This window comes from Sminthopsis crassicaudata, chromosome X (genome assembly GCF_048593235.1).
Source record: "Sminthopsis crassicaudata isolate SCR6 chromosome X, ASM4859323v1, whole genome shotgun sequence".
Taxonomy (NCBI): domain Eukaryota; kingdom Metazoa; phylum Chordata; class Mammalia; order Dasyuromorphia; family Dasyuridae; genus Sminthopsis; species Sminthopsis crassicaudata.
Window position 1 is genome coordinate 34,095,336 of NC_133623.1, and position 27,075 is coordinate 34,122,410.

Consider the following 27,075-nt stretch of genomic DNA (forward strand, 5'->3'; position numbering starts at 1 on the left):
TTTATATGAGGCAAAAGCCACATATTTTTATTGAACATGCAATCATGGATGTGGTAAAGCAAAGAAAAAAGTTTTTTCTTCTATGATGTTCGACCACATTTGAGTGATTATGGCGTGATCCTCTTGTCTGGGTAGGTCAAATACCAGAAGCCTCTTATAGTGTGTGCCTGCCTATAAAAAAAAAGAAAGGTCGCATTTCAAATGTCAGTTAGCAGCAAAAGGGTCGTGTTAAGACTAGAAATGAACAGGTGCTGTTGATGAGAACTCTGGACCAGCTCAGTCTCAGAGATTACTAAAACAAACCCATCCCGTTCCCATTAATCATATCATCGGGTCAGTTCTCCCAGACTGTTCCGTTCCCACAGAATGATATTTGTGAAGCTGAAGTCAATGGTTAATCCATCCAAACTGCCTCCAACCACTGAGACAACCTTGGTAGAAATTTGGTTTTCCTAGACAGTCTCATTATGCATCTTGTCCCTCTCTAGATCTTGCTGCTCCCTCCCCTGAGAACTTAAAAGTTGTGTCCCTCAAAAGCAAGTTGTTCATTCAGTATTTACTTAACAAAATGTCATTCCTACAAATCAAAATGACCTCCAAGGCCATCTCATTCAACCCTCTCTTTTTCCAAAGAAAGAAACTGAGCTTCAGAGAGCTAACAGGCCTTGCTGGAGATTATCCAGCTCATAAGGGCAGGACTGGGCTGATAAGCAGCTCCTGGATCCCCAATTTAGGGCTACGGTTTGCCAAGGATCACTCATTTTCTCTCCAAACGCCATTACTGGGATGACGTGGACAAAAGAGGAGTGCCAAGAAACAGGACTTGGGGCAAAACATCACAGGAACATCTCTGAACAAAATATGGAGAAGGCCTGGTAAAATGATTTTTACCTCTGGACTCTATGTTGCAGGGCAATTAAACACACTTTACAAGGACGTGTCCGGATGCTTTTTCTTTTTCTTTTTTTTTTTTTTTTTTGATTTTTTTTATTATATATATATATATATTTTATAATATTATCCCTTGTATTCATTTTTCCAAATTACCCCCCCTCCCTCTATTCCCTCCCCCCGATGACAGGCAATCCCATACATTTTACATGTGTTACAATATAGTCTAGGTACAATACATGTGTGCGAATATCATTTTCTTGTTGCACAATAAACATTAGAATCCGAAGGTACATGCAACCTGGGCAGACAGATATTAGTGCTAACAATTTTCATTCCCCTCCCAGTGTTTCTTCTCTGGGTGCAGCTACCCCTGTCCATCATTGATCAACTGGAAGTGAGTTGGATCTTCTTTATGTTGAAGATTTCCACTTCCATCAGAATTGATCATCATATAGTATTGTTGTTGAAGTGTACAGTGATCTTCTGGTTCTGCTCATTTCACTCAGCATCAGTTGATTTAAGTCTCTCCAGGCCTCTCTATATTCCTCCTGCTGGTCATTTCTTACCGAGCAATAATATTCCATAACCTTCATATACCACAATTTACCCAACCATTCTCCAACTGATGGACACCGGATGCTTTTTCAATGCTGGAACTTGGAAGGCGGCATGCTGGTTGCTGCTAGCATTCCTGTGCTTCCTGTATTACCCAAAGGGCTGCGGTCATGCACATGGATGAAGAGCTCTCTGCATGCCAATGTTTGGGGACAGAACTCTCATGTCAGTGTGTAAGGGCAATGATAAATGGAGCTGGATTCCTTCGTTAGCGGTATCACTGGAGGCTGACGAGATTTTTCTAGTGCCTCACACAACACTTCCTATTTGTCATTTCTTCTGATCCTCACAACTGTGCAAGGTACTTACCACAGTGATGAATATTCCCATTTGAGGAAAATGAAACTCAGATGAACAAAGTGACATATCCAGAGTGATACAGCTAGTATTAGAATCGGAATTTGAACTCAGCTCTTCGTGCCTCTCAGTCCCGGCCTCATCGCCTAGGCTGTGCTGCTGTCTTTTTATGTGACTGGCCTTGCCATTAATTTAGTTCCAAAGTTTATAGAAAAGACAATAGAGGACGTGTCATTTTTACACATTTTTTTCATACAGTATATTCAGTGGAGAGATGCCTAATGGAGGTGCTTTGCTATAACAATAAGAATCCTAGCAAGTAACTGCCGAGTCTTTTAACTTACAAAGTGCCCTGATGAAAGGTCAAAGTGACTTGACTATTCAGGCCCAGTTCCCAGTCACAGAGAAGCAGTCGAGGCAGAGTTGGGGATGCCTTGCTCTTGGAAAACGGCTGGGCTGAGCACGTACCCCATGGGGCTAGGCTAACATTTTGGTTCAACTCTCTGCTGATCGAGGCGTTCCAGCTGGGCCTTCTCCAAGAGGAGGACAGTGAATTACTTTCTAAGAAGGTACAATCCCCCCAGTCTCTGGCATTCAGAATCCCTCATCAATTGCCCTGTTGTCAGGGCTCTACAGTCAGCTGCGAGAGCAGGAATGACTGCACAGGGCGCAGAGGGAGCAAGGACCGGGTTCCCACTCATCTTATGTAAATATTGCAGAGAACGCTATAGGCTAAAGCCAGGCAGCTGGAAGAAGACATCGGATCAAGAAACAAGTGACCCTATCAACACATGCCAGCCCAACCAAGCTCATACCAACAGAGGGCAATGAGATCACCACCTGCAGATTCACAGTAAGAGCCAGATCATTAAAGACATGGAAGAAGAGGAGTCTGCTAAGGGAGAAAGCTGGAGAGAAAACGTTGGGCCGAGGCCAGAGCCTGAAGGGATACCCACACTTTGGAAACAGGTGAAGGAAGAAAAGTGGGCAAAAGAACCAGAAAAGGAGCAGACACAAGGCTGCACTATCATGGAAGCCAAGTTATTGAGAGAGGATAAGGTACTGAAAAGCTAAACAAAATGATGATTCAGTAATTAGGGGGTCCTTAGGGAGCCTGAAAAAGACCCCATTTAGTAAGAGGAGGGTGAGGGAAATCAAAATAGGAGAGGTCGGGGAGGACACAGAAGAGTAATAACAAAAACAACAGTGATGCTAACTATCGTGTTTACAATGCTTTAAGGTTTGCAAAGCACTTTATAAATATGATCTCATCAAAGACTCAAAACAGTCCTTGGGAGGTAGGTGCTGTTATCATCTTCGGTTTACAGCTGAGGAAACTGAGGCAGGCAGAGGTGAAATGACTTGTTCAGAATCATACAGATACTGGATTTGTGAGGTAATATTCAAGCTCAGTTCCTCCTGACTCCAAATCACTTTTTTTCTGGCCACATTTTAGTACTTTAACTATTTGATTCTTAGAAAAAAGTTGTGAAGCCTAAATATGACTTTTCTATCTAGAGATGAACTGAGGTTCAGACCATGAAATATTCTGTCCAAAGTCACAGAGCTAACGAGTATTAAAAGACAAGATTTGAAGCCAGATCCTTGCCCTTTAAATCCAGTGCTAGAACCTGGACCCAGGACTTCTGACTGTGGACTTGAGGTTCTCTCTAATCAGAGCTAATCATACACCACGCTCAAACAGCTTCATGATGGAACCATCTCATAGGGTAAACTGATCTTTACATCAGTAACAAATGCCTCAGATGGGGCGAGAATTCCCACTCTAACAAGTGCAGTGTTAGCGCAGGCTCCAGTGTACTCTGATAGTGATCAAAACGTTCTTTTACAATATTTCTCTAAAACTAGCACTGTGTTGAGAATTGGGAGGATTTTCTTTTCTTTTCCTGAAAGCTAGATTTAGAAAAACAGAGAGGCCTGGACACTGGAAACCTTTCAGCAGGTGGCTAATGACCAGATCCAGGATTTCCAAAGAACATCTCCGGTCAGATTACAGAGTTCAGCGAAACACGTAAACACAAAGAACATTGTGTCCTATTTCCAAAAGCAAAGGATGATGATGATTTTGTAGGCCATTTTCAGGACTCCTTTCTACCAGTGTTGTTTAACCACTCTCTCGGCCTTCCCACACTCTAGGAAGACAGGCCCTCTGCGAACAAGGCAGTCTACAGGCTGCAATCTCCAAATCCCTCATGCCGTGTTATACACAACTTTCCTAAGTTATTACTAGGCAAGTACCATTACTGGCCAGCTTTGGTGGGGCAGTCCTGCTCTTTCTGCTAATTTCTTCCAAGTTTGACAGATCATGTGCAATCTGGACTCATACTGCTTGAAAGGAAAATGACACGTTTGTCATCTCCAGACTGTTAGTACCGATCTGTCTATGTAGTAGGAATTTGTAATTCGATCTCCAAGGAAGAAGGCAAAATTCTGGAATAGCATTTACGTATATCCAGCTGAAAGTCTGACCATTTGCATTAAATAAGCACCCCACTCAAGTAGTATTTTATCAGTGTAAATATGCCGGAGCCCCTTTGCCAAGGAGTTGACCCCCAAGATAATCAATGAGGCCACTTCCTCCTCCCCGCCATGATCTTTCTCCACTTACAGCCTGCTGGGGTTGGAGAGCTGGGCCACACTGGGCTAGCTAGCTTTGCGAGTACTTCTGACCCCAATTAGTGACCAAAGAAGAGGCTCAGGCTCAATTTGAGAATGTGTTATTAGGCCATATATATGATTAAGATAATGGCATTAAATTTACACAAGCCCCATTTGTCTACATTTGCAAGTAGTCCATACTGGCACAATTTCCCCAAGAAAAAAAAGAGCACAGAGCATGAACACAAGGCAGAGGTGAAATAACAGATGTACTTCTGCAGCATAGCTACAAACGAGGCAGTATAGTAGAATAGCTTTTAAAAATGAACACGCTTATGCAAACATCACAGAAACCCTCATGAGGATTTCAAAAAAGCCTCCAGGTTGCCTTCCCCATTGACAGAAAAGGAACTGAAACGCAATCTCCATGCTTTGGAACCCACAAGTGATTGTCTGACAGAAAGAAAACCTCCAGTAGTAGAAAAATAAGAAACAAATGGAAGATACTTGCATGTTCGCGTACCTTTGCTGACAAAGGATGCAGCAACAAATGGGAAGACATCCGAGCAGAATCAAGCATACAATTCCGATGACAAAAAAGCGAAGGGTCAGTTGGACATCTGTTGGACAAAGGACAGGATTTATTAACCTCTTGGTGACTCGAGTGAGCCAAAGACGAGTGATCTTTCATCAAATTTTTGGCGAAGATTATTAATTAAGCTCATCCAGCTGGAGAAAACATTCTTGGTTCATGACAAGAGATAATTTATGTGCCACGAATGGTGCAAAGGGGCTTCCGATATGCAGCTTGAGGCTGCCCTGTAAAAACGTGGCTCACTAAAAATAAGGCTATTTTTTTTTGTCAACAGATTGTGATCCATCGTAGGCATTCCCTCCTAGGCTATACAACTGCTTGCCTTGTGGACATATGCTATACATCACAGGGAACTCGAGCAGCTAATTCATCTCCAAACAGTTAACTTGGTAAAGTAATGGCATCTTAAATGTTGACTTCAAACTACACCCCATTAAATTAATTGCAGAATCAAGTAGCTACAGCAGAATATTTCAACTTTCATTCTTTTAAAAGCACATCCTAAAAGAGCTGGGGAGTTGTCATTCTCAGCACAAGTCTTTTTTTCTTTCATATAAACTATAAAAACTATACTGACAAATAAATAGCAAATATTATGTGACGGTGTTAAACTCACAGGACTACATGTTCAGTCAAGATTTGGGACTTGAAAAGTGATTGAGTTAACTTTTTAAAGAAATGATTTCTACGGGACTTTGTAGCATTAAATCCTCAAGTACTGGGAAATGACCACATATTCTCAAAAGCTTGGCCAACACTCGCCTGATGTGATGGAAAGAACAGTGGCCTGGCTCAAAGAGAACCTGGTTTGGGTCACATACTGGTTGTATGCCCTCTGGTAAATTGCTTCCCCTCTCAGAGTTGAGTCTCTTCATCTATAAAATGTGTACAATGACATCTCACAGGGTGACTGTGGGATTTATCAAGAAATGTATTTTTCAAACCTTAAAGCACTACATAAATGTTTGTTATTGCTATGATTGAAAAATATGCCATTTTAAATTGCTTTTTTAAAGACTTCTCATTTTATGGGTGGGAGCGCCCCACTCCCCACTGCCAGAACAGCTCTAATTAAGAAAACGGCCTTTGAGAAGTGCCGTGCTAACAAATTCATCACCCAAGATGACTTCAGCATTGAGCTTCTTTGCACCTGGTCAGCCCTGAGATGCAGTCTGGTATGGGGCCCAAGATAATAACAAGAACAACCAATATTTAGATAGTGCTTTCAGGTTGGCAAAGTGCATAATGGGAGGAGCACTCAATTTAGCCTCACAACAACTTTGGGAGATAGATACTCTTATCTTCCCTTTACAAAGAGGAAGTGAGGATCAGAGTAGATTAGTAGATCAGAGAGTAGATTAAGTAAGTAGCCCAGCATCATCCAGCTACCAAGTGTGCCAGGCAGGATTGGAATCCAGCTTTCTCCTGACTCCAAATCTAACACCCTCCACAACAGTGGAAATTTTCTCAGAACAGAGCTAATAACAGATGTGCTTGAAGCTGCTCTCTCTGGGTTGTCAGGGTCTTGCTCCCCTGGTCTCTCAGAGAATTTTAGTGGAAAAAAATTATATAACCAGAAAACAACTTCTTTCTCCCCTCCAAAAAAACACAAGAAACCCTGTGGAAATATCTAAGTCAATTCTTCTAGATAATGGTGGATTGAGGCTTGACATATAGCAACTCAGAGACACAAAACACGTGCAATGTTAATGTGAAAAAAATGATAACTCCTATAAGGCAAAAATGATTCTATTCCTAAAAGCCTAAAATCCTGATACAAAATTATGGGAAAATCCAAAGCAAGAAAAATGGACTGCTATTAGCATCCATCAGCCACAAAGTCAAGAATGGTGTCTTTCCAGTTTGGAAAAAGCATCCCCTTACTCTCAGGTGTGTGCTGAGGGCATTTCAGGGGACAAAACATATAGAACTAGAAGCAGCCTTGGATTGTACTAAGTCCAACCTCCCTAATTTTATAGAGGAATTGAGGCTCTAAGAAGAAATGTGGCTTGGCCATCGTCACTTGGGCAGCAAGGATTTTGATCCAATGTGTCCTGATTCATTTAAATGTCATTCTTGACCTTCTGCCATATCCTGCTTCAGGGGATCCAATGGAGAAGAGACATCTAGCACAAGAACAAACTGTCTCAAGCTAGGAGACTGCACGCACTCCTTACTGAGGTTTCCTCATAAGATAAAGTATCATCCCAAGTGTCATGGAGACGAGAGAGAGAAGGAAGAAAGGGATGGACATTGAGAGTGAGAGCCAGGGAGCCAGAGAGATTTGTGATTTCTTTCCAAAACAGAGTTTTATGAACTCATTGCATTAGAAAAATCTCACACACTATTCTTATTGTTACCACATAATTGACCCAAAATACTGCTTTTGGGGCAATTCCCAGTTTGTACATTAAGAAGGGATTAATAAAAATGGAATGTGCCTGGGACTAGAGGGGAGACTGCAAAATTCTGCCTGGGGCCCCAGAATTTAAACTTTTGCCATGTAAACAGTCTGCATTTTTTTTCCCACTAGATCCATACCAACCATTAGAAGATAAGCTTACTGTCTACTACGGGATTATAGCATGATGTTGTTTCGTCGTTGTCTTTTGAAGAAAAGCAGCAGTTAGATTTTAAACACATGGTCTTATTAAGGTCTTGATTTCCTTGACACGGTTCCACTTGTTCTCCCTCGTTGACTCTACAGGCTTTTAGAGGCAAAAATTCAAGGGAGATTTTTAGCAGTAGTTCTATCAATTCCCCATTAATCCCTCATCCCATTCCTTCACCCCATTAGAGTAACTACTATGACCCAAATGTCTTCCAGAACCACAAACAAACAGAAAGGAAAATTCACTTTGTCCACTGAAAGAAAAAAAAAATGATTGCTGAAATGATAAGACTAAAAATCAAAAGCAGGCCATCTCAGGTCAGGTTTCTGCTACTAGATGAACTTACAGAAGATGCATGAGTTGTCAACAAGTTAAGAAAAAAACATCTTCCAAAGACATGTCCTGAAAGGTATCTCAGTTTGCAGATTCTGATGTGGCTTCACCAGTAGGAAGAACATCCAGACTCAGAGCAGGCAATTTACAAACACAGCATGTCAAAGGGGAACTAAAGACAAACCATAAGATCACAGCCCTTCCAAACTGAAGAGATCGATGTCTGCCCAAAGGGAAGGTGGTGGTTTTTCCCAGACTGTCTTTTGGGTCAAGGATGCAATACCTCAACTCTATCATGTTTTCACTCACAAGAGACTGTTTCATTGTGCAACAGCAGAATGACAGACTATTAAAAGGAAAGCAGCAGCAGTAGCAGCAGCAGCTGGCAGAAAAGTGTGCATGGTTTATTCTAACTCCACACTTTTGACACCATTTAAAGCTCTGTAAAATGTCTTTACGCATGTTGTCAATTATGGAGGGAGGGATAATACATTTATGTAGAGCTTTAAAATATTAGTGGTATCATACATGTGTTTTCTCATTTGATCCTTAAGACACACTTGATCAATTTAGGACAAAGGTATTTTAACCCAACTGATTGTCAAAATTTTCTTAAGATTTGACTTAGATTCTCTGCTTTCCTTGAGATGGAACACCTGAATTTTATTCTGTCAATGTTAGGCCAGAGAATCAAGTTTGGGGTTCCAGTTGGCAGTGGCTGTTTCTGCACACTTCAGAAAGAAATATCTTGTGAAAATACCATAATCAGAACTATTTTTGATATAGATAGGGACAGGGCAGAACCATGTACATGGGCCAATTTACCTGGCCCATGTGATAGCCATGGAAATGTAAAATAGCTGCTTCTAAGACCCCACAAGGCTAAATCATTGTATTACCCCAGTTATTACTATTATCTCTAGTATTGGTATTGCACAGGAAAAAAAATGAGTTTTTGCTTTTGGCATATGTTGCAACTGTCCTCCAACTAGGAACTATTGTAGAAATTTCATACACTAGGAAACAAGGACACAGATAATATGAAATATATTAGGCCAAGGTCACAGATTGGGGCAGCGTTTAAATCTGGAGTAGAAACAAAGCAATTGATGGAATGCTCTGTTAACATACTAATAACTTCCAATTATTTCTGGCATATCTTTGCATAATTTTAAATAACTGATTTATCTTTGTAATTCATGTGGTAGCATGTATGGCGCATCTCCTTGAAGGGACACCAAATATGTTCCGATAGGGGAAACGTCTCATTGTGGTTAATTATTCTCACGGGGCAACTACAGGTCTGAGAAACACATTAAGTACAGTATTATAGAGTGATGCTGGAGATGAAATCTGACCTTTAAAAAAAAATCAGCAAGACAGATGGAAAAAACATCTGGTCTAGTCCATAACATGAGGGCTTCCCAACACCTGGCCAAATGCCACAGAAGGCTCATATTTCGCAAAACCTGGGATAACTGACTGAATCTCAGGCTTTGCTCCAAAGGTCAATCATTGGGGAATGACTTAAAGTTACTACCAGATAGCTATAGAAGGGCAAATTTCATTCACTTCAATTCAACAATCTAATAAACATTTTTAACCAACTGCTATGTGCTAGGCAAAAGCGGGATAGGAGAGTCCAAATGTTTAAGGACACTTACTTTTCGGATAGAAGAAATGACCTGTATCATCTTGTGGTCCTAATATTGTTTCCGTATCGTGAATAGACTTCGCTTCCCTTTCCAAAATATTATCGAATTGTACTGCCAGACCTGAAAGCACTTATGAATTAGGTTATTTGGACCCAAAAATAGTCAAGTATTTATTACTAATTACTTTATGAAAGCGTAGAAAGAATACTATGGGGACAGCTAGATGGTGCAGTGGATAAGAGCACCAGCCCTGCAGTCAGCAGGAACTGAGTTCAAGTCACTTAACCCCAATAGCTTCACAAAAAACAAAAAAAAAACCCTAATCATAAATGGAAAAGTTAAGATTTCAAATGGGTGTAACGATACCTTTTCTAATCAGCAGGTAGCTATTGTGTAAAATTAAACATATTTTCAAATATATAGGACAGAAGGTAAAATTTACTATTGCTCTTACATTTAAATAATTTGAATACATTTTTAAAAGGGAAGGCTGATTCCACAATGATACAAAAATAACCGACGACTATATATACAACACATTTAAGGTGTACAAAGTACTTTATAGCCATTTTCTTATTTGAGTTTCAGAACAATCCTATGAGGAGCACTATCTTTAATTTACAATGGAAGAAATGAGGGCCAGAAAAATCAGATGATTTGCGCACAGTCAGACAACTACCAAGTGACAAGGCTAAAAAACTAAATTAAAGCTTCAAGTTACAAATACTTCTCTATCATTTATCAAAGTTACTGAAAACTTGGGGACATGAAGATCAGAGCATTTTGAGCTATGTGTTTAAGCTGGTGGCATTATCAAGTCCAACTGAGCCTTTACATTTTCAGAGAAGGAAACTTTGGCCTAGAGAGGTAATGGGATGTGTTCAAAGCCACACAGCTACAAAGCTGGAGAAGAGGCATCTAAATTCAAGTCCCTTGCACCCAAATTCAGGGGTTTTCCCACTCTTCCATGTTGTTGGCCATCTATTAGCTATAGGAAATCCACATCAGAAATACTCTTGGTAGAAAGATCTGCCCCTCCTGCTTCAGTGAGAAAAAACCGGGCCATCCAATTGGACACACTTCTCTTTCCTCTTCCCTCCTCCCCATCAAAAAGCATGTTTCATCCATTCTTCTAGTCTCAAAGATATGCTCTTCTTCCTTAACACTAATCCCCTTGCTCTGTGCTCTCATCTGCATCCTCCATGCTTGCTCACTTTTCTAGCTTTTTTTCCTCCACTGTTTATCTCCTGTGTCTTCACACACAAGTTCCACTGAAGGCAGGGAAGGTCAACATTGACAGGCAAACAGTAAGGGAGGAACCAGAATAACAAAGGATAGACTAATCTTAAAATTTACAAACCACAGGAGTCTGGGATCACCTAATGACTAGCCCATGGTCAGACAGCTAATAAGTGTCAGACCAGATTTGAACTCAGAATATGAGTCTTCCTGACTCCACGCCTCGTACTCTATCCACTGAAGTGCCATCTAGCTGCCAGTAATATATTATGAACCAGTAAAAATCTATTACGGACTGGGGATGGTCCGATGTGGATAGTCCAATACTCTTTACTAGAATATTAAGAAAACCAAGACCAAGAAAAGTGGAGGTCGGACTACTAGTTGGCAGCAGAGCCCAGTATTAATTCATTTGATATTTTGAAAGTTTTTAGAAATGATATTCATTCTACCAAAACTAATCTTCCCCATTTATATTGTGTAATTCTTATCCCAGCTTTCCATAATTAACCTACCATTCTCTATGCTTTTAGTTTAGTGTCCCAGGCAGGGGGTGCCAATGTGCCACTCAAGTTGACCTGCTTGTAGCCTGTCCGTCTCGGGATGAAGTGAGTTCACCTTTTTCAGCTGCTATCTTTTTAAACTACTTGTAAGCAATTTGTTGCTGGCAGCATGCCGTAGGCCACTTACATCTTTCTATTGCTCTGTGGATCATTTGTTATTTTCACAATTTTCTGTCTTTGAAGGCCACATAAAATAGTTTAAATCAAATACCTCAAAGAGATTGACAATTTTAGCAGCAATCACATTGGGATCATGGGGAAAAAAAAATCTCTATTCTCCCTACTCCATTGTAGGCCCAGCTCATTTAAGTGTAGCAAATTTCTGCCCCAAATACAGAGATTGGGCACTATTCAGAGTAGCTGCTTGTCCATCACACAGTGGAATAGTTGCCCTATTAAACAGTGGCCCGCTGATGTATGTAGAATTGTTTTCTCCTACACTGGGTGGTCCCAGACTTTTGTGCTTTGTAAATTCTAAGATCGACCCACCTTTTTTGTTCTGCTCCCTCTTAATGCTCAGCTGTCAGTTTTTACTTTGGGCAAAAATATGCATGTTCATTGGCGTGGGTTTTCCAGCATGAGTGGCTATCCTGGCCTCTTTCACATTTCTAAGGAGAATCTCAAGATTTCTGGACCTATGTTCTGCCAACGGCATTTGGAGAATTTCGCCATTAACAAGGGGAATCCTTTTGAGGGAAACATCTTTGCATGATTTTGGAAAACACCTTAGTGTCTCCCTGTTTCCAATTTACATGTCCTCTCTAATGTCAAGGTCCTTTTTGAGAACAAAGGACAGACCGATTTTAGGAGTACAGATTTAAAGATGGAGGGGAATCACTTAGTCCAACTCTGATTTTATGGGTAAAGGATAGATGTGCAGATGTGTAGAGAGATTAAGCATCTTGTCACACAATAGTATATGTCTGAGGCAGAACTAGAACTTGGGTCTTATTGACTTCAAGTCCAGAATTCTTTCTACTGCAAGTCACTTGATGCCATAGGATCAGAGATTTAGAGCTAAAAGGGGTTTCAAATCATATCTCCCAACCCCCTTATTTTTTTGCGAAGGTACCATGTATGGATAAGGCATGCATGTAAAGAATTATTTTTACGATGGATGGGGTGAGAGGAGGGGGCAGCACTGTAACCTCAACAGAGTAGGATGGAGAGGGGTTAAGAGAAGGTAGGGAAGAGGGGGGAGGAGTGTGAGGGAGGATAGATGGATAGCAGTAGTCGAGATGAAGTGAGAAAGGCGGCTAAATATAATTTAAAGGGAAATGTAGGGGTCATGGCTCTAAATACGAATAGAATGAATTTATCCATAAAGTGGAAGAGGATAGAACAGATTAGAAATCAGAGATTAAGAGATGGTGGCAGAGTAGTCCAACACTACTAACTCTTCCTGCCAGGCCAAAACTTAACTCAAGTGGCAAGGGTGCTGAGAGTATGAGAAAAGCAGTGGGTAAGCACTCAAACAGGGCAAAGAATGATAATTGCTCAATTTCATATACTACTTTGGCTTGCTGAGAGCTTTAGTCATTCTCCCATTTGATTCTCTTTTTTGAGGTAGTGTTAAGTGGACAGAAAACTGACCTTGGAGTTGGGAAGATCCCAATTCCAGGCTTCCTTGGGACATTTTAATACCATGTGATCCTCTCAATGTGTTGCCTCTTCTGAAAAATGGAGCTAATAAATGAATCTACTTTTTAGGGGGGCTTGAAGGTCAAATGAGATTCTATATGAAAAGTATAAAGTCTAAAAGTGCTAAAAGCTAAAAGTGGAGATTATTCTGCTTCCCATTTCATAGAAAAGTAGGGTTCAGGAGAAGTCACAAATATGGTGAGTATCCAAAGCAGAATTCAAACAGATGACAAATATTCATTCCAGAGGATGGACAAAAGCAGTGGACCCAAAGTGTAAAATGACACTCTATTGTTGGTCATCACTAATGTGTTGGCTAGTTTATCTTTGTTTTTGTTACAAGGGAAGCTTCTCCTGGTATTGGAAGGGAACAGTATTAGGGTGGAAAAGTAGTAATCGTTTTGTACATGATGAGAGGGGTCTTGGATAAGGAGATATCCTTAAGAAATGGAGATTGCCAGAACGAAAGGTAGGAGAGATAAAGTCTGCCATGAACAGAGGTGGTTGGGAAGAGACAAGGAAAATTTCAGGGAGGGCTTAGGAATTTTTCTGCAGTGACTGAATTCAGTTTGGTAAAAATTTAAGTTGCCTATTGTGAGAAATAGGACACACTAAGGAAACCAAGGCCAAAAATAAATAGGAATTAGGGGAACAGGAAGTAGGATTTAGCTCCTAGAAAAGGTACTCATTGATTAGAGCAGGGGAAGGCCATGGCCACTAGAAAGGTCCTATGGTGTAGATAAGGTTAGGGATTTGAGGCTGGGGCAATCATTTTGTTCTTCCTCATGAGAATCCTTTTGGTGCTGGGGCCAGGTGGTTTGATAGTCATGGTGCTTTGAGGAGCTTCTGGTAAGATAAGGTGAAGGATTTGAGGCTGGGGCATCATTTTGTTCTTCCTCATGAGAATCCTTTTGGTGCTGGGGCCAGGTTGATAGTCATGGTGCTCTAAGGGGCCTATGAAGCAGGCCTCTAATCACTGGGAGCAACCTCTTTAATCTTCTATTGCTCTTGAGGACTAGGTCAAGCTAAGCTGGTGGTGACAGGTCACGGGAGACAGGATACTTCCTTTCTCCTGGGCATTGGTCTGGGTCTAAACCATGAGTGCAGAACAGAAGCCCTCATGTTGGGTCATAAGGAGGCTTTTTATCTTTATGAAGTGGAAAGTTTCTGTAAACCCTTCAAGTACTTAAGAAATAATCAGATCTGGGGATGGAAGTGACCTTGAAAGTTATCTAGACTAACCCTTTCATTTGAGGAACAAGGCAACTGGGGTCGAGAGGGGTTAAACGTTTTGCCCAGGGTCACCCCCATGTCCTTCAATAGCAAATTCCTTTCTCTTTGGAGACCTTTATGGTCACTCACTAAAGTTTCCCTACATCACGCTAATGGATTTACTGCTACCTAGCCAGTCAGGGATGAAATTCTTAATCTAGAGGGATAGACTTGAAGTTAGGAAGATTATCTCAGACATTCCCCAGCTGTGAGATTGGCCAGCTTACATTATCTCATTTGACCTGTTTCCTCATCTGTAAAGTGTGTGAAGTGTGTCAAAATAAGCACCTACCTCCCAGGGTTGTCTAGAGGACAAGATGAAATGATAATATGTAAAGTGATTTCCAAATCTTACTCTATAAATGTTAGCTGTTAGCAGCTATCTACATGCAAATGGAAGAGCCTATTTTTTCTTAGTTGAAATCTTTTGGAGACATCTTTGACAATTACTAAGTACCAATTGTGGTACCTTCAGCAAGTCTCCTTCATGAGTGTTCTGTCAGGTCCAGAGTCTTTCCCTTATAAACACTGTGAAAGCAGACCACTTAAGACAAACTGCCATTTTTTACTTTCAAGTATAACCAATCGTATGAGATATGAGTCCAAATTTGGTAATTTCACTGTCAACTAGATGAGTGATATTAAAAATTAAATAAAAGTGGTCATTAAACCATATACATGAGGTTATCTCCAAATGGTATACTATCTTTAAAACTACATATTCACATTTCTATTGTATATTTGTTCAATGTTTAATCACTTAATTAAAATCTAATCGGACCTACAATAGCCACATGTATATCTCTGATCTAGATCCTCTTAGAAAGGTAGAAAACTATCTTTTCATGTATTTTGAAAATAAAAGCTATCAAAGAAATATAAAAATTAAAGAATTTCCTAATAAAAACGAAATGTAAAGTCCTGTTCTATCTCATTTCTATTATCTGTCTAGCTTTATAAAAATGTTCTTGAATTAAAATATACCTGAGCCCAAATGTTCTATAGGATCATTTTCTCTTCCATCCTTGTTATTTTTGTGAAAGGATAAATGTGCCAATATATAATGCAAATTAACTTGTACTATTAACTGGTGTTGTCTTAGCTGACATAATTCCTGACAAATGCTTTCTTGTTGAGGTAGTGCCTAATATTACCTCATATGTCACTATGGTAACCACTTAAAGGCTTTGCCTGCAGAAGGCATGTTTTAGCAGGTTCTGCCAAGATGGCATGATTTTAAATAATTGTCATCTCTTATGTAGTGCTTAAAGGTTTGCAAAGTGCTTTACATATGTATTATTTCATTTGATCCAGTCAAATAAAACCTCAGGAAAAAATCTACAGTAGAAATACAAATGTTTTTTTTCTTTAAAAAATTTTAAGATCTGCAATACATCTAAACCTAAGGTCAAATGCAATGATACATTTATAATCCAAAGGACTTGGGGGCAACAGAAGCAACATTTGCTACTCTGAGAAATTGAGGGTTTTAGCTGTTATCATGTTTTTAATGCCCACTTATTTTTTTCTGGCCAAGCTCAGCTCAGATTTCTTTGGGGTCTAAGCTTAGACAAGGGGGCCAAGGGAATTCTGCTATTCCTTGTACCAGGAAAACTGCTAGGGGAAGGAAAAACAAAAAAGATTAGGGTCTCCCTAATTACCTAGAGGGTATGGGGAAGCAGATACCTTTGGCCAGGAACCTTATTGCCTGTACACCCCTGCGTTCCCAGCCCTACTATCCCTCTGCCACCCTACTCCTTCTCCTTCCCTTCTCCCTGCCTCCTGACCTTATGGCTGGTTATGTTTTGCTGTTTTTATTTTGTTACCATTTTTGGACCCACAGATGAAACACCCGTAGAATCTTCCAACTCTGGAACCTACCTGATGCGCGAGCTGACCCTAACTGCCTCAGAAATGACAACGAACTCTGCAGCCATGGACGCCGAAGAACTCCCCAAGCGGCAGAAGTTCCATTCCGCTACATGCCAGCACATAGAATTCTTTCGCCCTCTACTACTTCCTCAGCCACCAGACCATCCCCCCCAACCCCCGCCCCCAGGGACAGGGTTTCTTTAGCTTTTTACCACTTTTAACCAGATTCGTTTCTTGGACCTCGTTTTCCTCCCTCTTAAATAAGTAGAACTAGATAATCGGTCCAACTTTCCGGCTCTAAAGTGCTACATGATGCGAAAGGCTTGGCAAGCAGAAAAATTGTGACCCATTGATAAGTGTAAACTGAACTATTTCACACTCAATTCTTCTCTGGGAAAACTATGTAGACTGAAGCAGGGAGGGCGATCGGGAAACAGGGGTCAGTACCACTTATAAGCCCATATTCACTAGGGTAAGAAGCTCGATCCCTCTCTACTAGTTTGGTTAGGAGCCGCTTGAGCTTACTTTGCCAGCAAGGCAGTGTGGGGATCCTAAAGCCACCAGAAAGTTGGCGATTGGGCAATGAGTCTTTGTCTCAGCCCAGGGTGTTCACCAGGATCATCACAGGCACACAGCATCCACGTGGCACAGAGGCCAACAACATAGAAGAGCATTCTGGTCAGATGATAGGCTGGGATGGTCCAGGAAGCTCAATGTTCCCAAAGGGGACACGAGCCTGCCTTCCCGTCCTCACGAAGCCAATAACCTTCAGGCCCACTCACAGGAGTAAGACCCTCAAGCTCACCCACTGAGAGAAGCGGGGACCCGGCTCCACACAGTGCGCCAGCAGACCCTCTCCCCTCCACACTGACAACGCCACGGCCATAGAATAGTGAGGACTCCCTAGGAGCCAGAAGTTCCACCCCTCTATTAGCCTGGCCATAGCATTCCTTCTCCCATTATGAACTCCTCCCCCACCCCAGGGGCTGGCTAGATTCTTTTTGTACTTTACTTTGTTGCCATATTAACAAGTTACCCTTCTCTGACCTGGGTTTTCCCCCTCCTAAATAAGGAGATTGAACTCCATAATCTCTAGAAACCTCCCGCTAAGAAGGGTTATAATGAGCTAAAAGCCTGAAGGCTTGGCAATCAGAATCTGAGAAATTACCACTCCTAGATAAATGTAAACTAAATTATTTCACACACATTGTTCTTTGGGAAAACGGTGTAGATGGAAGGGGGAGGGCTATCAGAAACAGGAAGCAGTATCACTTAAGAACTTTTACAATTCCTGGACCCTGAGGCAAGCAGCTACTTCCGGTATCACCCTCTGGATTATTTCCAGCAGTTGGGGGGAGGGAGGGGAGGACAGAAAGGGGCGGTCTTTAAACCCATCAGAAAGTTGGCTATTGGGCAGGGAGTTCTTTCTTTGCCTGGGCCCAGGGCACTCACCTGGATCATCGCAAGCACACAACATCCATATGGCACAAAGGGCAACAACACAGAAGAGGAGACGCATGTGGATGAGGTAAGGGGACATGGGCCTTCCCTTCTCCCTCACAAAGTCAACCACCAGGTTCTCAACTTTTAGACCGACCCACCAATCAGAGTGAGCTCCTTGGGCCCGCCCACAAAGAGGAGTAAAACCCTTGGGCCCACCCATAAAGAGGAGCCCAACCCTGGCCCACCCAATGCACCAGCATACAATCTCTCAGCAGCACTGACAACAAACTCTATTGGGATGGAAGCCCAGGAACTGCAGAGGAGCCGGACATTCCACTCCACTATGAGACAGGCCATAGCATTCCTTCTCCCCTTACTAACTCCTCAACCACCCCCAAACCACGAGGTCGATCTCAACCTTCAGGCCCGCTCACAGAAGTGAGACTCTCAAGCCCACCCACTGAGAGAAGCAGGACCCGCCTCCACCCAGTGCTCCAGCAGACCCTCTCTCCTCCGCACTGACAACGCCGTGGCCATTGAAGCACGAGGACTCCTGAGGAGCCAGAAGTTCCCTCTATTGGCCTGGCCATAGCATTCCTTCTCCCATTAGGAACTCTTCCCCCACCCCCTCCCAGAGGGGCTGGCTAGGTTTTTTTTTGTACTTTACTTTTTTGCCATATTAACAAGTTACCCTTCTCCAACTTCGGTTTTCTTCCTCCCAAATAAGGAGATTGAACTTGATAATCTCTAGAACCTTCCAGTTCTGAAGGGTTAAAATGACTACAATCCAGAAGGCTTCTCAATCAATCAGATAAATTATCCTCCCTTGATAAAAGTAAAGCTAAGTCATTCTTAGGGAAAAGTGCTTAGACAGAAGGGAAGGAGGATATCACTTAAGAACTACCGGACCCTGGGGTAAGCAGCTTGATCCTTCTCTCCTACTTTCCATATCACCCTACTCTATTGCACTGAGGAGGGGCATGGAGGGGAGGTCCTAAAGCCACCAGAAAGTTGGCAATTGGGCAGGGAGTCCTTTCCTTCCCTGGGCCCAGGGCGCTCACCTGGATCATCACAGGCACCCAGCATCCATATGGCACAAAGGCCAACAACATAAATGAGGAGACACATCTGGCCAGATGACAGGCTGGGAGGGCACAGGAAGCTCAATGTCCCCAAGAGGACACGCGCCTGCCCTTGACCCTCACTAAAAGACTGCAGCTACCCTTGACCCTCACTAAGACACTGTCCCTCGGACCAACCCAGCTCAGAAGTACTACATGAGACTGAAGGCTTGGCAATCAGAATCAGAATAATTTTGAAACATTGATAAATGGAAACTTAACTATTTCACACTCATTATTCTCTGGGAAATTCTGCAGACTAAAAGGGGAGGGCAATCAGGAAACAGGAGGCAGTACCACTTAATAACTAGAGTCTGAGGAACCTGAGATAAGAAGTCTGATCCCTCTCTACAGTATCACCCTCTGGACTACTTTACAGAATGGGGAGGGAAATGGAGGGGAGGGACAGGGAGTAAGGGGCAGGGAGGGGGGAGGAGCATGGAGGGAAAGGGGCGGTCCTAAAGCTACCAGAGAGTTAGCAATTGGGCAGGGAGTCCTTTCTCTGCCCGGGCCCAGGGCACTCACCTGGATCATCACAGGTACACAGCATCCATACGGCACAAAGGCCAACAACACAGAAGAGGAGACGCATCTTGCAGGATGACAGGCTGGGATGGCCCAGGAAGCTCAATGTCCCCAAGAGGACACGCACTTGCCCCCTGCCCCCCTCACCAAGAGGAAACAGACCCTCAGGCCCACCCACTAAGAGGAGTGAGATCCTCGATCCCACCCACTAAGAGGATCGATACCCTCGAGCCCATCCACTAAGAGGAGCAGGACCCGGGTCCACCCGGTGCGCCAGCGGACCCTCTCCTCTCAGCACTGACAACAAACGCCGTTGCCATGGAACCCGAGAACTCCCGAGGCTCCAGAAGTTCCACCCCTCTATGAGTCTGGCCACAGAATTCCATCTCCCTCTACTAACTCATCTGCTCCCCCTGCCCCAGGGGCAGAGTAGGTTCTTTTGTACTTCACCATATTTAACAAGTTACCCTTCTCGACCTTAGTTTTCCCCCCATGAAAGGAGATTGAATTAGATCTAGAACCTTCCAGTTTTCAAGTGCTATTATGATCCCAATGGCCCAAAGTCTTGGCAATCAGAATCAGAGAGATTACTTTAACTGTTTCACATTCATTCTCAAGAAAACTGTGTAGATTGAACGGGGGCGGGAGGGGGAGGGGGGCAAGAGTGATCAGAAAATAGGAGTTGGTACCACTTAAGAACTACAAGCGGGGGGGGGGGGGACCCTGGATTAAGGAGCTTCTTCCCTCCCCTACTTCTTTTGGTATCACCCACTGGACTTCTTGGGAGTGTGGGGGAGGGGGTCGGGCGGCCATGGAGGGGGGTCCTAGGGCAGGGAAGCTGGAAATTGGGCAGGGAGTCCTTTCTTTGCCTGGGCCCAGGGGACTGACCTGTATCGTTGCAGGCAAACACCTGCGTCCGCATGGCACAAAGGCCAACAACATAGAAGAGGAGACGCATGTGGGCGAGAGCCAGGGAAGTGGAGGCACGCCTTCCCTTCTCCCTCATGAAGTCAACTACCAGGTTGATCTCAACCTTCAGGCCCCCCCCCACTGGGAGGAGTGAGACCCTCAGACCCACCCACTGAGAGGAGTGAGACCCTGTGGCCCACCAACTAAGAGGAGTGAGACCCGGGTCCACCCAGTGCTCCAGCAGACCTCTCTCCTCAGCACTGACAACAAACTCCGTCGCCATGGAAGCCCAAGAACTCCCAGGGTGGCAGAAGTTCGACCCTGCTATGAGCCTGGCTAGAGAATTCCTCATCCTTCTACTAACTCCTCAACTGCCCCGCCCTCCCCCATTGGGCTGCCTAGGTTCTTGTTTTACTTTGTTACCTTTTTTAACTAGTTACACTTCTCAGACGTTGGTTTTCCCAGTTAAATAAGGAGATTGAACTAGATGATCGCTAGAAACTTCCAGCTCAAAACTACATGAGACTGAAGGCTTGGAAATCAGAATCAGAGAAATTGTGACCCCTTGATAAATGTAAACCAAACTATTTTACACTCAAATCTTCTCTGGGAAAACTGTGTAGACTAGAGGGGGGAGAGGTGGATCAGGAAATAGGAATCAATACCACTTAAGAGCTACAAGTCCATGGACCTGGGTTAAATTTGATCCCTCCAATACTACTTTTGGGATCATCCACAGGACTACTGGCCAGCAGTAGGGAGGGGCAGAGTAGCCAGAGACAGGAAGGGGAGGGGAGGTCCTAAAGGGAGTCCTTCCCTTGCCTGGGCCCCAGGGTTCTCACCTACATCATCGCAGGCACACAGCATCCATATGGCACAAAGTCCAACAAAATAGAAGAGGAGCCAAAGGCCAACAAAATAGAAGAGGAGCCACATATAGACAAGATGCAGGGAAGGGGGCATGCTTCTGCCCTTCTCACTCATTCTCATGATGTCAGCCATCAGGTTGATCTCAACCTTTAGGACCACCCAGTAACAGGAGCAGGATCTGGGCCCACTTGGTATGCCATCAGACCCTGGCTCCTTGATATGTCAGAGGACCCTCTCTCCTCAGCACTGGTAACACCGTTGCCATGAATGCCCAAGAACTCACCAAAAGTTCTATGCTGCTATGAAACTGGCTGTTGAATTCCATCTCCCTTTATTGGCTGTTGAATTCCATCTCCCTTTATGATTCCTCACCACCCCCCTAACCCAGGAGCTGGCTAGGTTCCTTTTACACTTTAGTTTGTTACCATATTTAACAAGTTACACTTCTTCTACCTTAGATTTCCCCGTTAACGGAGCCTGAACTCGATAATCTCTAGAACCTTCCAACTTTCAAGTGCTATTATGACCGGAACAACCCAAAGTCTTGGCAATCAGAATCAGAATAATTTCGAAACATTGATAAATGGAAACTTAACTATTTCACATTCATTATTCTCTGGGAAATTCTGCAGACTGAAAGGGGGGAGGGCGATCAGGAAACAGGAGGCAGTACCACTTAATAACTAGAGTCTGAGGAACCTGAGGTAAGAAGTCTGATCCCTCTCTACTACTTCCCTTATCACCCTCTGGAATACTTTCCAGAATGGGGAGGGGCATGGAGGGGGGAGGAGCATGGAGGGAAAGGGGCGGTCCTAAAGCTACCAGAGAGTTAGCAATTGGGCAGGGAGTCCTTTCTCTGCCCGGGCCCAGGGCACTCACCTGGATCATCACAGGTACACAGCATCCATACGGCACAAAGGCCAACAACACAGAAGAGGAGACGCATCTTGCCGGATGACAGGCTGGGATGGCCCAGGAAGCTCAATGTCCCCAAGAGGACACGCACTTGCCCCCTGCCCCCCTCACCAAGAGGAAACAGACCCTCAGGCCCACCCACTAAGAGGAGTGAGATCCTCGATCCCACCCACTAAGAGGATCGAGACCCTCGAGCCCATCCACTAAGAGGAGCAGGACCCGGGTCCACCCGGTGCGCCAGCGGACCCTCTCCTCTCAGCACTGACAACAAACGCCGTTGCCATGGAACCCGAGAACTCCCGAGGCTCCAGAAGTTCCACCTCTCTATGAGTCTGGCCACAGAATTCCATCTCCCTCTACTAACTCATCTGCTCCCCCTGCCCCAGGGGCAGAGTAGGTTCTTTTGTACTTCACCATATTTAACAAGTTACCCTTCTCGACCTTAGTTTTCCCCCCATGAAAGGAGACTGAATTAGATCTAGAACCTTCCAGTTTTCAAGTGCTATTATGATCCCAATGGCCCAAAGTCTTGGCAATCAGAATCAGAGAGATTACTTTAACTGTTTCACATTCATTCTCAAGAAAACTGTGTAGATTGAACGGGGGCGGGAGGGGGAGGGGGGCAAGAGTGATCAGAAAATAGGAGTTGGTACCACTTAAGAACTACAAGCGGGGGGGGGGGGACCCTGGAATAAGGAGCTTCTTCCCTCCCCTACTTCTTTTGGTATCACCCACTGGACTTCTTGGGAGTGTGGGGGAGGGGGTCGGGCGGCCATGGAGGGGGGTCCTAGGGCAGGGAAGCTGGAAATTGGGCAGGGAGTCCTTTTTTTGCCTGGGCCCAGGGGACTGGCCTGTATCGTTGCAGGCAAACACCTGCGTCCGCATGGCACAAAGGCCAACAACATAGAAGAGGAGACGCATGTGGGCGAGAGCCAGGGAAGTGGAGGCACGCCTTCCCTTCTCCCTCATGAAGTCAACTACCAGGTTGATCTCAACCTTCAGGCCCCCCCCCCCACTGGGAGGAGTGAGACCCTCAGACCCACCCACTGAGAGGAGTGAGACCCTGTGGCCCACCAACTGAGAGGAGTGAGACCCGGGTCCACCCAGTGCTCCAGCAGACCTCTCTCCTCAGCACTGACAACAAACTCCGTCGCCATGGAAGCCCAAGAACTCCCAGGGTGGCAGGAATTCCACTCCGCTATGAACCTGGCCATAAAATTCCTCCTCTACTAACTCAACTGCCCCTCATCCCCAAGAGTTTACTAGATTCTTGTATTACCCTTTTTAACTAATCCTTCCTGAACCTCGGTTTTCCCTCCATTAAATAAGGACACCGAACTAAATGATCGCTAAAACCTTCCAGTTCTGAAGCACTACATGAGACTGAAGTCTTGGCAATCATCAGAGAAATTATGACCCATTGATAAATGTAAACTGAACTATTTTACACATATTATTCTCTAGGAAAACTGTGTAGACTAAAGGGGGGAGGGCGATCAGAAAACAGGAGTCAGTACTACTTAAGAACTACAAGCCTGTGGGCCTTGGGTAAAATAGTTTGATCCCTCCCCTACTACTTTCGGTAGTACTGGACTTCTTGCCAGCATTGGGGGTGGCATGTTGGAGGGGCGTTTAGAGGAGGTCCTAAGGACCCTGGAAGCTGGAAATTGGGCAAGGAGACCTTTCTTTGACTGGGCCCAGGACGCTGACCTGTATCACCCCAAGCACACAGCATCAGTATGGTACAAAGGCCAACAACATAGGAGACACATGTGGACAAGAGGCAGGGAAGGGGACGTGTGCATACCCTTCTCCCTCACCCTCATGAAGTCAACCACCAGATTGATCTCAAACTTCAGGCCCACACACTAAAAGGATACTCTCAGGCCCACTCACTACCAGGAGTGAGATCCTAGGGCCCACCCACTAAGAGGAGTAAGACAGAGGCCCACTCAGTGTGCCAACCGACACTGTTCTTGGCACTGACAAAACATACCCCTGCCACGGAAGCTCAAGAACTCCCAAGGTGGCAGATATTCCACTTGGTTATGAACCTGGCCATAGCATTGCTCTTCTAATTCCTTAACCATTCCTCCTCTCCCAGGGGCTGTATAGGTTCTTTTACTTTGTTATCCTTTTTAACTAGTTACCCTTCTAGGACGATGGTTTTTCCCGTTAAAAAAGGACATTGAACTAGATGATCCCTAGAACCTTCCAGCTCAGTACTACATGAGACTGAAGGCTTGGCAATCAGAATCAGAGAAATTATGACACACTCATTATTCTCTGGGAAATTCTGCAGACTGAAAGGGGGGAGGGCGATCAGGAAACAGGAGGCAGTACCACTTAATAACTAGAGTCTGAGGAACCTGAGGTAAGAAGTCTGATCCCTCTCTACTACTTCCCTTATCACCCTCTGGAATACTTTCCAGAATGGGGAGGGGCATGGAGGGGGGAGGAGCATGGAGGGAAAGGGGCGGTCCTAAAGCTACCAGAGAGTTAGCAATTGGGCAGGGAGTCCTTTCTCTGCCCGGGCCCAGGGCACTCACCTGGATCATCACAGGTACACAGCATCCATACGGCACAAAGGCCAACAACACAGAAGAGGAGACGCATCTTGCCGGATGACAGGCTGGGATGGCCCAGGAAGCTCAATGTCCCCAAGAGGACACGCACTTGCCCCCTGCCCCCCTCACCAAGAGGAAACAGACCCTCAGGCCCACCCACTAAGAGGAGTGAGATCCTCGATCCCACCCACTAAGAGGATCGAGACCCTCGAGCCCATCCACTAAGAGGAGCAGGACCCGGGTCCACCCGGTGCGCCAGCGGACCCTCTCCTCTCAGCACTGACAACAAACGCCGTTGCCATGGAACCCGAGAACTCCCGAGGCTCCAGAAGTTCCACCCCTCTATGAGTCTGGCCACAGAATTCCATCTCCCTCTACTAACTCAACTGCTCCCCCTGCCCCAGGGGCAGAGTAGGTTCTTTTGTACTTCACCATATTTAACAAGTTACCCTTCTCGACCTTAGTTTTCCCCCCATGAAAGGAGATTGAATTAGATCTAGAACCTTCCAGTTTTCAAGTGCTATTATGATCCCAATGGCCCAAAGTCTTGGCAATCAGAATCAGAGAGATTACTTTAACTGTTTCACATTCATTCTCAAGAAAACTGTGTAGATTGAACGGGAGGGGGAGGGGGGCAAGAGTGATCAGAAAATAGGAGTTGGTACCACTTAAGAACTACAAGCGGGGGGGGGGGGGACCCTGGATTAAGGAGCTTCTTCCCTCCCCTACTTCTTTTGGTATCACCCACTGGACTTCTTGGGAGTGTGGGGGAGGGGGTCGGGCGGCCATGGAGGGGGGTCCTAGGGCAGGGAAGCTGGAAATTGGGCAGGGAGTCCTTTCTTTGCCTGGGCCCAGGGGACTGACCTGTATCGTTGCAGGCAAACACCTGCGTCCGCATGGCACAAAGGCCAACAACATAGAAGAGGAGACGCATGTGGGCGAGAGCCAGGGAAGTGGAGGCACGCCTTCCCTTCTCCCTCATGAAGTCAACTACCAGGTTGATCTCAACCTTCAGGCCCCCCCCACTGGGAGGAGTGAGACCCTCAGACCCACCCACTGAGAGGAGTGAGACCCTGTGGCCCACCAACTAAGAGGAGTGAGACCCGGGTCCACCCAGTGCTCCAGCAGACCTCTCTCCTCAGCACTGACAACAAACTCCGTCGCCATGGAAGCCCAAGAACTCCCGGGGTGGCAGAAGTTCGACCCTGCTATGAGCCTGGCTAGAGAATTCCTCATCCTTCTACTAACTCCTCAACTGCCCCGCCCTCCCCCATTGGGCTGCCTAGGTTCTTGTTTTACTTTGTTACCTTTTTTAACTAGTTACACTTCTCAGACGTTGGTTTTCCCAGTTAAATAAGGAGATTGAACTAGATGATCGCTAGAAACTTCCAGCTCAAAACTACATGAGACTGAAGGCTTGGAAATCAGAATCAGAGAAATTGTGACCCCTTGATAAATGTAAACCAAACTATTTTACACTCAAATCTTCTCTGGGAAATTCTGTAGACTGAAGGGGAGAGGTGGATCAGGAAATAGGAGTCAGGATGAGTTATGAACTTTTACAAGCCCATGACCCTGGGTTAAGAAGTTTGATCCCTCCACCACTACTTTTGGGAGCACTCAGAGGACTACTGGCCAGCAGTTGGGAGAGGCAGGAGGGGACGACCTAAAGGCACCATAAAGTTAGCAATTGGGCAGGGAGTCGAGGAGCAGAATATAGATGAGATGCAGGGAAGGGGGCACCACTCCTGCCCTTCTCACTCACTCTCAGGAAGTCAACCACCAGGTTGATCTCAACTGTCAGGCCCACCCACTAAGAGAATCGGGATCTGGGCCCACCCAGTATGCCATCAGACCCTTCCTTGTTATGCCAGTGGACCTTCTCTCCTCAGCTCTTACAACAAATTTTGTTTCCATGGAAGCCTGTGAAGTCCCCAGGAGCCACACTTTCTACTCCATATGTACTGGGCCATAGAATTCCTTCTTCCCCTTCTAACTCCTCAATCACTGGGCCTCCTTTAGGGGCTGGTTAGGTTCTTTTTGTACTTTAGTTTGTTACAATATTTAACAAGTTACCCTTCTCTGACCTCAGTTTCCCCCTCCTAAATAAAGAGATTGAACCTCATAATTTTATGAACCTTCTGGCTCTGAAGTGCTATAATGAGCTGAAAGTCAGAAGGCTTGGCAATCAGAATTGGAGAAATTATGACCAACTGATAAATGCAAACAGAACTATTTCATAGTCATTCTTCTCAGTGAAAACTGTGTAGACTGAAGGGAAGAGCATGATCATGACAGAGGTGAAAACCTGTTTTCCCTTTTGATCTGTAAAATTAACACTCAAATTCTGTCCCTTTTGATTCCTGGCCTCCCAGACTCCAGAGAGTCTATTTCTCAGGCAAATCACCATTTCTCAGGCAAATCACCTCCATTGATAACCCCGCATCTCCATTCAAATTCAGGCTGAAAAAGCCTTCAAAGTAATTCAATTGGGAGACCCTTGTCTGATCAGTTCAAA

General features: G+C 44.6%; 1 protein-coding gene and 1 long non-coding RNA gene across 4 annotated transcripts; one reads left to right on the forward strand and one right to left on the reverse strand.

Annotated features, from left to right (window-relative positions):
• Positions 1-25,890, reverse strand: FMR1NB (FMR1 neighbor). 3 transcript variants are annotated; one of them, XM_074277770.1, is made up of 6 exons: positions 25,615-25,890; positions 20,185-20,408; positions 9,630-9,740; positions 7,585-7,728; positions 4,949-5,045; positions 1-171 (listed from the first exon to the last, which is right to left on the reverse strand). In XM_074277770.1, the coding sequence occupies exons 1-6, from the start codon at positions 25,791-25,793 to the stop codon at positions 108-110; spliced, it is 819 nt and encodes a 272-aa protein (XP_074133871.1). In that variant the 5' UTR covers positions 25,794-25,890; the 3' UTR covers positions 1-107. The 3 variants fall into 3 exon arrangements, with proteins under 3 accessions (XP_074133871.1, XP_074133872.1, XP_074133873.1); XM_074277771.1 differs by lacking the exon at positions 25,615-25,890 and adding an exon at positions 23,038-23,286; XM_074277772.1 differs by lacking the exon at positions 25,615-25,890 and adding an exon at positions 22,195-22,244 and having other exon boundaries at positions 20,185-20,440.
• On the forward strand, positions 20,253-21,675 carry LOC141548704 (uncharacterized). Its single transcript, XR_012484038.1, has 2 exons — positions 20,253-20,607; positions 21,534-21,675. It is a non-coding gene; the product is annotated as an uncharacterized LOC141548704 (long non-coding RNA).
• Positions 25,891-27,075: the final 1,185 nt, after the last annotated feature.

Bases quoted from the DNA above. Each gene is read 5' to 3' on its own strand.
- FMR1NB (XM_074277770.1), bottom strand. From the start codon at position 25,793: ATGAGGAATTCTCTAGCCAGGCTCATAGCAGGGTCGAACTTCTGCCAC. The intron at 20,409-25,614 runs GTGGGTGGGTCT...CACTCCTCTTAG, and splicing joins ACAGGGTCTCACTCCTCTCA to TTGGTGGGCCACAGGGTCTC. The intron at 172-4,948 runs GTACGCGAACAT...TTTTTTTTATAG, and splicing joins TGCATCCTTTGTCAGCAAAG to GCAGGCACACACTATAAGAG.